The sequence below is a fragment of the Lonchura striata genome, chromosome 3 (assembly GCF_046129695.1).
Source record: "Lonchura striata isolate bLonStr1 chromosome 3, bLonStr1.mat, whole genome shotgun sequence".
NCBI lineage: Eukaryota > Metazoa > Chordata > Aves > Passeriformes > Estrildidae > Lonchura > Lonchura striata.
Genome location: NC_134605.1, coordinates 20,620,936 through 20,633,715, shown reverse-complemented (window position 1 = coordinate 20,633,715; position 12,780 = coordinate 20,620,936). Strand labels below are relative to the sequence as shown.

Genomic DNA, 12,780 nt, shown 5'->3' with positions numbered 1-12,780 from the left:
GTTTTTTTCTTTTTTTTCTGTGAATATAAATTCTCATCTTGAGTAGGTTTTAACGACTGGGTGGAAAATAACAAATATTTGGTACAAATAGGGTAAATCTTTTTAAGAATTATTGTAATTATTTTAAAATATTAATTAGTTAATACATCTTAAGATACATCTATATTATGAGGCTTGTTTTAAAAGTGAGAATGATGGAAATTTTTGGCCATATAATTCAAAGAAAAGATGTTGTCTTTTGTCTCATTACATTTTTTAATGCTTTTTGATTATGAAAGAAAAGGAAAGAACCTAACAATTTAAAAGAGCATGACAAACAAGCTAATAGCAGCTTTTAATAAGATTATGAAATCCTTCCAAGCAGTGGGAAGAATTAAATGTGAGGTTCAGCAGAATCACCCATGGCTCCCTCATGTATTTAAAATGCACATGATTTATAACCTCTGTGTGTCTGAAACAGCTATTTACAATTTAAAAGAAAAACAAACAAACAAAACACTCAAAAAATTAAAAAAAAAAAAGAAAAAATGCCACAAAATCCTTTATGTCAAGATGCTCATTTCAGGTGTCTTCCAGAAAAGCTCTGGTTTCAGGTGATGGCCTGGTGCTTGACTCAGTGACAGCAAAGAGTTCACATGGCCCCTCTCTCAAGGATTAATATTTGTAGTGAGATAATTTAGCTCAGTCAAAAAAGTCAAGAAAACAAATAGGGACTCAAAGACAAGATTCAACATCCAAGTCTTCTGATGATAATCTTGAGGCTGTTTTCCTCCTGTTGTGTCACAAATAGTCATTTGGCAATATTTCTAGGATTTCTGTTCCACATGATGAAATTAGTTTACCAGTCCACAGGGACAATTTGGATTTTGGAGTTTTCTTCTGTTTGGATTCCAATAAAGATGCCAAAGGAAAAAGGGAGATGAATCAGCAACTGCATGAAAATTAATCACAGTTGTGAAAAAAAGGGTGTTATTTAGCTCTGGTTTCAGGTCTTTTACCTCATTAGGCAGACTATGTAGAATAATAACACCTTACTTTTGCCTAGGAGAAATACAAACGCAGGGGCCCTTGGATCCATGAGTGGGAGCATAAATAGTGGCATAAATAGAGTGCTTCTCCTTCAGGGACAAAAAGGGTCTGGGCTGTAGAAAGTAAAAATGCTTTGCTGTCCCTTGGTTTCACCAAGCAAGATATGAGAAATAGTGTAGCTGAGAAGGAAGAACCTTTTCCCAGCATATTAAAAGAGCCCTGGTTAGTACAGCTGGGCCCCCTGATTTCAACACCACTTGAAACACAAAATACTTGTGTCATGAAAAAATCAGCATTTGCTCATCTCTATCCCCACTCCAACACCATAAGGAATCTGGGGTCATGAAGCGGAGCTTGCCGAGAAGTCATCCCCTAAGAGCCACATGGTTTGTCCCAGCTTTTGGGGCGGATCTTCCATCCAGGGAGCTGGCCTGGGAGGTCTCTGCATGCTTCCCTTTCCGATAAAGGGGATGGGCACGGACGTGGAGGCAGAGATGCCTCCAGCCCTCGCCTGCCTGCTGCTGCTCCTGGCGGGCTGCCTGGGACACCAGCATCACGCCTGCCGCTGCCTGGCCAGGGTCTTCATCTGCCAGGAGAGCCAGGTGCTCCAGGTTCCCCGGGACATCCCTGCCAACACCACCGAGCTGTAAGTCGGGAAAGGGAGCGCTTGGGAGCAGCAGCCTTGTGGCTGGCTCTCCAAAGGAGCTGCTGCTGGGCAAGGCAAAGGTCAGGTTTGCAGGGGGTCACTTGGGAGACTTCACGCCAGCTGCTTGCAGAGAACAGCCCTTCCTCCAACACGCACTTAATTGCACCTTGAAAATCCTCTCCATTTGTCTGATCTTGAAACTCTTCTCCATTTCTCTGATCGTGCTCATTGTAAGATGTCTGCTAAGAAAGGATTTTGCACATTATAATGCAAAGTGCAAGCAAAATTTGAAACAAGCATCCTTGGTGCTATGACAGTAATCTGAAACATAAAGTCGAAGCTTTTTTACAGCTTTGCTTTAGCGTTGTCGGAACGTGCAGAGCAATTTGTCTGCCCCAAACTACTCGATGATGAGTGTTTGTTTGTACTGCAGGAGCCTTCCAAAGGTTTGTGCTCGTTTGCCAAGAAGCAACTTAATGTTTTCCCTTTGAAATCTTAAAGGCATTGCAGAAAGGACTCTGATAAACATTCAGAGAGGGATCCTCCTCCACCAGAGGAGCAGCGTGGCTGTGGTTGGAGAGAGTGAGCAATGTGAAGATAGAGGAGGGGTTTTGTCTATCTTAAAGCTTCTCATTATTTTTCATAAAAGTAATGAAAGCTGTATGGCAACTGTTTTCTGTGTCAGTAGCACAGGCAAGTGAACAAGCTTGCGCAATGGCAAGTATCTAACTGCAAGAGATTGTTTTCATTTTAATAGTTTTAAGGCAAATATCTCCCTTTGCCAACACCCCCACAGACATCTGGCATTGTTACAACCTAAAGCAAAACCAAAAGGAGTAGTCCTGGATGAAGCCTTTGGTTAATAACTGAAGTGACAAGTTTGAAGGGAGGATACAATGAAGAATGATGTGTCACTAGTTAGAAAAATATACCCCCATTCCAGTCTTACATACCCCAGTATATCCCTGGTTATTATGCCACAGTTTTCCTAGGGCAGAAGTTTTGTTTTCTTCAGAAGGAGGAGTTGTTATGCTCACTGACTAAGCAGACTGCAGTGAAAACTTGAGAGAAATGTCTGAATTAACCACAAAAGGTCAGCAAAAGTTTAAATCATTCTCACAATTGGAGGAAAAACTAATCCATCTGTGATTTAGGTCGTCTAAATCCTGAGTGAACTGTGCTCCAGGCGTATGCAGCTAATTTTGTTTAATTTTGCTTTGATTATTTCTTTAGATTACACAGTTAAGGTCTGCCTTCTAGGGATTAAGCAAAAGCATTTTTTAATTATTTCTGCAAAGAAGTAGAGTATCGCTGAAAAGCACCTGTTAGTAAAATGGGATTTGTTTTCTCCTTGTTAACTTCTCAAGAGTTTGTTGAGGATGCTAATTTGTGGGTTCTTAGCATGAGTGTTATTCTTTGAAACAGGCAGAATACAACATTAGTGTGACTGAAACAGCAAACAAATCCTTTCTTCTGCCAGTGCTGTGCAAATACTGGATTTAGAATCTCTCAACTTGACTCTCTTCTCACTTTCTCAAAATAAACCAGCTTTTGGTTTCTCAGGAAGTAATTCAGGTCCTATTCCATTAGTATAGCCCTGGGACTGATTTCAGCATGCCTTAAAAATTTGAAAAGTGCCTAAAGTAGCTTTGAATATACCAAACCTTAGCATTACCAAAGCCAGATACATTAGCTGAAGAGCTATCAAGTGACAAATAAATCTTAGATTTTTCCTTCAGGATCAACGGGGAACTCTAGAAAAAGTGCTTTCCTCTGCATCTCTCCACTGAGTGCCCAGTGGGGTGATTCAGGTGACTAAAATAGGTTTTACTGCTCCAGATGACACTGCAGGTACACTCCTGGTAGCAGGAAAATCTTGCTTTATGTTTTCTCAAAAAGTCTTAATGGGTGAAAAGAGTTTTTTGTTCAGTGTACCAACTTAAGCACAGAAGGCCATGGTGTCTAAGAACCCTGTACAGGACACAAACAGAGACTTCTTGCTATGTACAGCTCCTGCAAGGTAATTTTTTCACTTATGAGCTCATTCTGGGAGTCTGGATGCAGTCTGTTTTTATTTAATATAAAGGAGAAGGGTCCACTTCATTACACTTCCAACTCTTCACCTTCCCTTATGTGATCTTGATAGCTTTCCTGAGTTATCTTAGAGTCCTTCCCTAGTGCCTTTAAAATGTTGAATAGCATGTTGGTGAATGTTTTAGAGTGAGAACAGGAGCCTGATCAGCCTCAAGCACTTCTCCCTTTGCTGTGTGTTTGTATTTCACTACAACTGTGTCTGAAGTTGGGACACAGGCATGTGGCAGCCAGCTCTGACACTTGCTAGGAAAACTCATTATAAAGGTAAAAACAGTGCCCTCTCTAACAATTATCTCTTTGCCATCGCTGAATTTTTTAATTGTTATTATTTTTTAGTGCTGCCGTGAGGGATTTCTTTGTGGTTGGCTTCACAACAGAGAGAGCTTAGGCTCCAAGGGAAACTTGAGCTCTGCAGTGTGGTGCATGAGACAGGGGTTTGATCCTGGCTGGATTAGCATCTGCTTTAGCAAGGGTGTTGCAGAGGGAAGGCTGGTAGCCTCTTATGTGAGTGATTTCATTTCGTACTTACCTTGCGGAAACAGAGCAGGGATCAGAATCCACATGCTTCCATCACTCTAATTTCTGACACATCTACTTTGTCACTTACAGGCCAAAATCTCATGAGAGATTACAGGCCAAAATCTCATGAGATTACACCTTGGTTTGTCCATTGCTTTTTGCAGATTTCCAAGCACTCTGCAGCTGGCATGTTCTGGTGTTTATAGGGGAGGCTGTGGTTATTAGCTGCTTTGCTTTATAATCTTTGCCTGGATAGGAGAATTCCTGGTATTATTTTATAGATACCAAAATGCCTGAGAGATGGCTCTGACTTAGAACTTTGGACTCAATCCATTAGAAACCAGAGACCAGCAGTTCAGATGGGAAATATAGGCTCACCTGTGTCAAGTATTAACAATTCTTTGCCTCAGGGGAAGAGAGGAGGGAGTGACTCAGTAGCAAGTGCAGGCAGTTTGTTCCTTGAAGATCTATTCCAGCCTTAAAATCCAGTGTCAAGTTTTGTAATCCATCATTAGTATTCAGTAGGATTTCATTTATTCATTAAAGGTCTTGCTTTGCAATGCAGACAAAAAATAACATTCTCAGAAGGGATCCTTCTTAAGATTTAACAAACCACTTTAAGCAGAAGCATTTGGATAGTACCAAGTAACAGGAGAACAGGAAATGGCCTCAAGCTGTGCCAGGGGCAGTTTAGGTTCAATATTAGGAAAAATTTCTTCCCTGAAAGGGTCATCAGGCATTGGAATAGGCTTCCCAGGGAAGTGGTGGAATCACCATCCCATTAAGTGTTGTGGATGTAGCACTTGGGGACTTGGTTGAGTGGTGAACAAGGTGATGCTGGCTTCATGATTGGACTCAGTTATCTGGAAGTTTTTTTGCAGCCATAATGATTCCATGATTCTAGGAGGCAGTTTAGCCATTGTCAGAGCAGTTTAGAGCTATGTTATATAGAGTGTTTTCTCCCAAGCATCTGCAAACTATAAACAGCAGGGTTTCTTACTTACTCACTGCATAGGTGTTTTTTTGCAATTGCTCAAGGATATTTACTTTAGACTATCAAGTCAAGGCTGAGTAGATGTCTGAGCACTAAAACATCAGCTGCCTAGAAATAGCAAGTCCTGTGTTGTGCTCTGAGTGAGTCAGACGCGTATCCCAGCGCCAGAAGCTGCAAATGATGTGAGTTGTAGCTGCAACACTGTTATTGACAGCTGCAATTAGGATGTTTCTTTATTCTTTCACACTTAGAGTTGAAATTACACTGAAACCTGCAAACAGTTACACTTCTTGCTTGGGTGTTTATACTGACCTTAACCTAAGAAAGGCAAGGTGTGAGAGGATAAAGTAAACTAACGAAATAAACACCCATGAAGCTTTGAAGTCTCTGTCTTGTGGTGGTTAATCATACAGTCTGTCAATAAACCCACATTTTTTTGGGAATGAGGTGAGAATGTTTTCACAGCAGAGCATATTGAGAACGTATTACATGCTGACTAAAGCCTTTTTAATTATTTTAGTTTTTAATTCAAACCAGCTTTGCATCTGTTACAGTTACATTCTTCTCTTCCTGAGTTTATGATCAGTTCCTACTTTGAAACAGAAAGCAACAGAGTTGCTGTAAGATTGCTGTCTGTATATCAGTGCAGTGGTCCAATGCTTAGGCTGAATTCTGTATTTGACATTTTAATTGGCAGGATAAAAATAAATAGGCAGATCATAAGAGAGGAAGAGAAAGAAACAGATGAAAAATACACAAAATTATAATAAACTCAGCAGGACAGAGCTTTGGCTGGTATAAATAACCAAATATATATATTTACAGAAACATTCCATTTCTAAACCTTCAGGAGCTTTTGAACACAAGGAGTTATACTGCACACAATGGAAACTGCTTTGCAGTGCAGTACTCTGCTGGCTTACTCCTGATGCTATAAATAAATACTTGCACATGGCTCTCACCTTACTTATAGGGTCTGCAGCTTGATGCATGTATGAGAGAGGTATGGCCAAGTCTGAAGGTGTGTAGTTGTCTGTATATATATACATATATATATATATATACATGTACGTATGTATAATATATATCTTTGAAATGGAAGTGCATTCATTTAAAATTTAATGACTTGCTAAATCACCGAGCTTATTGTAGGGAAAGAGTGAAAGCCAAGACTTGATTTTGTTTGCGTACAGTATTGGGAGGCTACCAAGCTGAAGCCCTTCACAGGGGTCAGCTACAGAGAGATTCTCTCAATGCATAAATTGCAAAAAAAACACCACCAAAAAAAAAAAAAAAAAACAAACTAACAAACAAAAAAAAACCAGCCTGTGTCACATCCCCACACATCTGAAACCAGGCAAAATGGGCTCCTGGGCTGATGAGCTCCACATCCTGAAATAAAGCCTCTCTGTTAGACATTTTAGATATGTTCTGGTTCAGTTCCTACAAAGAATCAAAATATGCCTAGTGAATGAGATAATAATAAATGTTTTTCTAAAGTGTGTGGATGATTAAAGTAGTCATTTGTAGGAGTTACATTTTCTTGTCTCAAACTTGGTGTCTTCATCTTGTGTGTCTCCCCATTCAAGTCATTAATATAGTTAAAAACCCAGGAGAGTTTGACAGCAATGTTATTCATGAGATGGGATCTGGTAAATACCAAAATTAGAGTTGAGGCACAGCAGGAAAGAAAAGCCCTACTAAGATCTGAAATTAGTAGTTTTAAACTAAAATGTGGTAAAAATGAAGAAGCTGGTAAGCCTGGGGCACATTGCAAAATAGGATGGAGGTCTCTCTTTTACTTCTCCAAAAAGATCATGAATCACTAAGCAGATTTGAGGAGTCGTGAATTCACTGGTGTCATGCAGCAGTTAATTTCCTTTGCTCTGAATGGGATGTTAGGCTAAACACTTCAGCAATATGGATGATTTCCTGGCTTCATTTACTCCCCTTATGACAGTGTCTCACAACTCATCAGTTTTCACCCTGCAGAAGTCAAACACTGCATTTCAGACTTTGTTGCCTTCTCCTGTCTAATACTACAATGTATTAACTCCATCTCTCATCCCATGCAGGGACACTTTGGCACAGGGAATCCTACTGAGTATCACTCAAAGATGACTACTGCTAGCAGGGAGAGCAGAGCATAGTCAGAGCTCTAGGGAAATGCTTTCACAAGTTTGAGTGACATTAAAGTGCTTATGTGGTTCAGTCTCAGCTTCAATGAGCTGCCTTCCCACCCCTCACATAAGAAGCTCAGGGTATTTATGAAGAGAGGGATGCAGACAGGGGTATGTGTGTGGGTGCCACTTGTGCTCTGACCCAGCAGGTTACAAGTTGCTGTACTGTAAGAGCTACCAAGCCAGGACAGTTCACCTGTTATCCCTGTATTTGTCTATGCAGTTGTGCTTTCAGCTCTTCAGTCAGGTTTATGCATGGCATCTTGGGAATTTGAGTTAATAATTTTCTAGTTCAGACACTTAGCAGATTAATATCAGCATTGCAGTCTTGAAGAGTAAAGCTTATTATCTCCCTCAATATCCCAGGCCATGCCACTTAAATAAAAAATAATATTAAAAAAAATCTTCTCAAATACTTTATAATCCCAGATAAATTTCTTAGATGATTTCTGGAGAAGAGATCTCCAGTGGGATGTGTCTTTAAAAGCTGCAAATCACATTCCTCTGGAAGAGTATCACACATAAAATGTGTTGCCTGATAAGCCAGCAGGAGCAAGTCTGGTGTGCACCTCCAGGGTTTTCATTGCAGATGCTGAGGGGTCTCATCAGGCTGACATGTCACTGGAAACACTGCTTGTGTGACAGTTTAACAAGGGTGACAGAAGAGAGTGGATGAGGAATGCCACAAAAACAGGAAAAGAGTTGCCCAGAGGAGAGATACTGAGTAAGAATATACATCCCAAAGGGAGAGCTGCTCTAACTGCCAGCAGTGTGTGTGCGGGAGGGGGTCCTGCAGAGGCAAGCAGAGTTATCTGCCAAAGAAAAATAAGCAAACCTGTGAGACATCCAGCTGAGGAGCCAAAGAAACCCATGCAGAGTTCAACATGCCTCACTGTCTCCTCTCTTGTTGGCAGTTTAGTTAGTTCTGCTTAACTTTCCCAAGTCCTTGTGTGGGCAAGTTAACAGATAATTGGGGTAGGCTCACAGTTAATTTAAATTGTCATAGCTTCATTAACTTCAGTGGAAAGAACTCCATTCATTTTCACCATCTGGAAATGGGGAGCTCTCTCAGCCATGTGTTGTTCATTTCGGCAGAAGCTGATTGGGAATGAGTGTGTGTGTCTGTGTGTGTGTGTGTTCAAGAAACAAGATAGTTTGGGCACAAAAGACAGGTATTATTTTTCATTCTAGTCTATTAGTTTTACACAGTGAGGGGCAAGCACTGTGGTAGGAAAAGCCACTTTTCTTTGTTTAAGATCTTGACCTTTACAGACAAAATCTGTAAATTACTTCACACACTTTGCCTGTAGTTTGATTGGGCTGCTCTTATTAGCAGTGAAATTTAAGTCATTAAAATGAAGCTTACTTCAAATTATAGGTCAGACCAGGCATGAATTTCATGTAAGAGTATAGAAAATTATTTCTTCTAATTGTCTCACATACACTATAATAAGGAGCCCAATTTCTGCCTTTTGCTCAGCTCTAATTTCTTTGATCTTGAGGGTCTAGGGTCAGAAAAACTTGTGGTTTATTTACTTTTCTCAGTGTTTTCCTCCAGCTCTCCTTAGGTCTTTCAGGAGCTCAGCCTGGAAGGGAGGGATGCTTTTTATCTCACTTTACCTTATCAAGCCACCTACAATCATTTGCTCCTGAGTAGCTAGAGGAGAACTTACAGACTGTTATTATATGCAGGGGGAGATATGTGTCTGAATGAAATGAAAACAGCCTCCAACCCAAATCAGCTGAATGAATCCTCACTTTTCATAAGTATATTGAGCTTGCTGAGCCTCCCTCTTTGCCTGGACTAACTAAATAATGCTGTATCCTTAAATGTAACGTACTCAGATCTTCCTATAGACAGGACAGCCTCAATTTTGAGCATATACCCATTGGGTGAGCTTCAGGCTGAAGCTTTCAGCTCTGCTCACTCTCTTATCTATTTAAGAATGCTATTACTAGTCAGCATTTTCACATATTTGCCTGGAAATTCTGTTTTTATAATTCCTATAGAGCATGATTCTGAGAGTGGTCCTATTAACATAAAGTTTCCCCATATCCACATACATGAGGATGTACTTTCTAATATGAATCCTTGTCCAAACACAGACAGTTAATTGGAATTTATTTGTAAATATTTATTAGTCGGGAATCTGTGAATCTTCAGTGATTTTCCAAAAACACTGTGTGCATAAACATGCAGTGGGGAAAAATTCCAAGTTTTTAGTGTTTCATTCATTTTTTGGTTGAGAGTGGAGCAAGAGGGGAATACACTTTCAAATGAAGATCAGAAGATTTTTTATTATTATTATTTGAAATAGTAGCATGCAATGAAGAAGTAGATGGACTGTGTGAAGACTGGAAAAGAAAGTGGTGCTTGTTTTCTCAGGAGATTTTTCTGGTGTCCTATATTTATGTTCCAAAACTTTGGAATACCATGGGATACTTATAGAGACATCTTCCCTCCCTTTTACCCCAAAACCAGATCCTACCCCAAGAAGTGTACCCACACCTGTGTATGTGCACAGGGTGTCTGTGTTTAACTTCTTCCTATACCAGTTTGGCCCTGGGCAAAGTGGATGAGATTGGAAAACAGTGGTATGGATCTATAGCTGTAACTCCTAAAATGGCCCAGGCTGAGGTGAGAGAGTAATAATGGTAGGAGGAACCCTCTGCCTGTCCCATTTTCCCAAAACCAGGAGGATGGGATGGGAAGAAGTGATATGTGGTTATCTGAGGTTGGTTTTCTTCACTGAAAAGGAGGCAGGCTAAGAATTATAATGGTTTTCTTTTGAACACATCTTTGGAAGCCTTTTAATTGTTTTGTATTCTGTGCTATGTCTTGTATTTAGAAATAATCTCTGGTGTAACCGTTCTGCCTGCACTTGGCTTTTAGAGGTTTGGATTTCAGTGCTTACCTTCAGGGTAAGCTTTGATTTCTTTTTTTCACTTGTACCATCACATGATATAAACACATTAGGCTATTGCCCTTAGTAGCCCAATAGGTATTTTTGAGGGCCAGACCCTTTGTAAAAGGGTGTCCTATTCTGTGGGAAACATTCATGCCCATGAGAGCCAGAGGCATTCACTGAGGTAAGAAAGCACATCTGTCTCCAGCAGTGGAAGCACCACCTGTCCTGCTTTGCTGCTTTCTCTGGCATCTCCAGTCTCTCCACAACTTTAAAAAAAGAAATGCACAGATCAGCCAAATCCATTTTTTCCTTCTTGATGACTACTGGGAAGCAATCAATTCTGAAGAGTCTTTCCTTGGAGTCCAGACTCCCAGCAAGAATATTTATAGACACACATAAATTTCTGAACAAGGAAGGTATAAGTAGAAGAGCTATAAACCCAAGGAAAGACAGTGGGTTGATGCTAAAAAAAATTCTCTTGTCCCCAAAGTTTTCTTTGGCCAACAGCACTGCTACGGAAATTTTTGCTTTTCCTTTTTGGCAAGTGAGGAGTCATAAAAGAAGCGCAGGCTGTGCTAGAAAATGACAGCAGACCAAGAACTGCCTTGGCAGAGCAACTTTCTAGGTGGAATTACTGGTTTGGGGGAATAGTCGCTGAATCTGAATCCCACGAGCTGCAATTTCCTATCTGCAGTATATTGTTGCCATGGCAGATGAAGCCCGGACCCCATTCTCCAGTCCTTTGAAATCAGCATTAGTGGCCCCTGTGAGGGCCTACAAGAAAATCCAGGGTCTGATTCCACAGGCATTCATACACATCCTAATTGCTTGCCCAGGCAGCCCTGCTGCTTCCCAGTGGGACAAATCACAGGTACAAAAGTACCTGTCTGCACAGATTTGCAGATTCAGGACTTTTTGCCATTGCAGTAGACAGGAAACCACTGTGGGGAAAAATAAAATGGGCTTTGGAAGCACAAATGAAATAGGTAAAAAAAAAAAAGTTTGCATTTATTTTAAATTACTAGGGGAGGTTTTCATTGTTTTAATGGGCCACATGGAATTGATAAAACTATCTTAGGGCTCACAAAGTTTTCTATCTTAACAGATTTCACAAAATTCCTGGTAAGTATGTAAATGTAATTTTATCCATTACAGTAACAGCAAAGCTATGGGTTGCAAGAGACGAGTAATTTCCCAAGAGTACAGGTTTTAACCAGTGGCTTAGCCTCACCTTATTCACCAGACTGTTCTTCTATGGCAAAATGCTTCCCTTTTCCAAATAGCAAACAAACAAACAAAAAAAAATTACCTCTTGCATGTTTGTATTTCTTTCTAATAACTGTTTCTCATCAGAGAAAGTTATAACTCCACCATTTTTTAATGTCAAGTGAGACATAAACTTTCAGGGCTTTTTCCCTCAAATGCATTTTTATTGACTTGGTACATCTGCATCATCACCTTTTCTACTTTATTCCTTTCTGTACTTATATCAGTTTCTGTCGGTGTATTAGAAGAGCAGCATTTCACTGCAGTGTTACAGTCAGTAATTTAAAGACAGCTGAGGTGGAGATTTTGTGAGTATTTCAATTATGGCTAACGGTTGGCTCTGTTATGGTCAGTAGGGCTGCCTATGGAGCACTAATTGGAAGGTTTTCACCCTTTTATGAGTTTAATTGCTCTCTGTATATTTCTCCTTAGCTACAGATCTTCATAAATGCATCTACAGGAAATTTTTGTATATATTTACAGTATTCATATAACAAAAAATATTTATTTGACTTCCTTCATTTCTCTACATGTTATTGCTGTGTTATGTCAGAGTGGCTGAGCACACTGCCTGGGCCCACACCCCAAAAATCATGTTGGTTTTTGAACACTTTACCCTAGAAATTGGAGCATGTCCATCCTGAGCTTAACAGAGCACTGTACAGGCTGGACAAGAAGCCAGTAGTTTCCATGAAGTTCCCACTGAGGAGTTCTTGCCCTGGTCTGGTGGGGACAGCCTATAGCCTCAGGACTCTGGACCAGCACCAGCACAGGCTTTGTCATTTTGTTTGTCTGTTGAGAGGCGTGGACGCTGTCTGGAAGGGACACTCCGGCGACGCTGGAAATCAGGGAGACTGGGTCTTTGTTCAAGGCTTTGAAAGATTTTGCCTTTTTTTTGCTCTCTGTGTCAGGCTGACAGGAGCCGGCCTTGGTTCTAGGTGTGGATTCATCTCTTCAGTGTCCGCCAGGCTGAGCGCACGCGGTGCTTATCAGCTGAAATAGGCAATGAGGCAACTTCTGCTGCGCCTCAGAAGTTCCTGCTTGCGTCTCCTTGAAGATTTTCTGCATTCCACAGAAAGCTTGTTAACCTCTGATCTGGTGGGGTGGCAGACTGCTATTTTTATTAGCCTGACTTGCCAGCTA

The 12,780-nt window shown here is 40.6% G+C and overlaps 1 protein-coding gene across 1 annotated transcript in view; it reads left to right on the top strand.

The window, feature by feature from the left end:
- The first annotated feature begins 1,496 nt into the window (after positions 1–1,496).
- FSHR (follicle stimulating hormone receptor) overlaps positions 1,497–12,780 on the top strand; it is a 79,970-nt gene continuing 68,686 nt past the window's right edge. Inside the window, exon 1 of the mRNA XM_021540190.2 lies at positions 1,497–1,675. Within this exon, the coding sequence (XP_021395865.2) occupies positions 1,500–1,675 (176 nt within the window). The 5' untranslated portion in view covers positions 1,497–1,499. The remainder of the gene's footprint in view (positions 1,676–12,780) is intronic.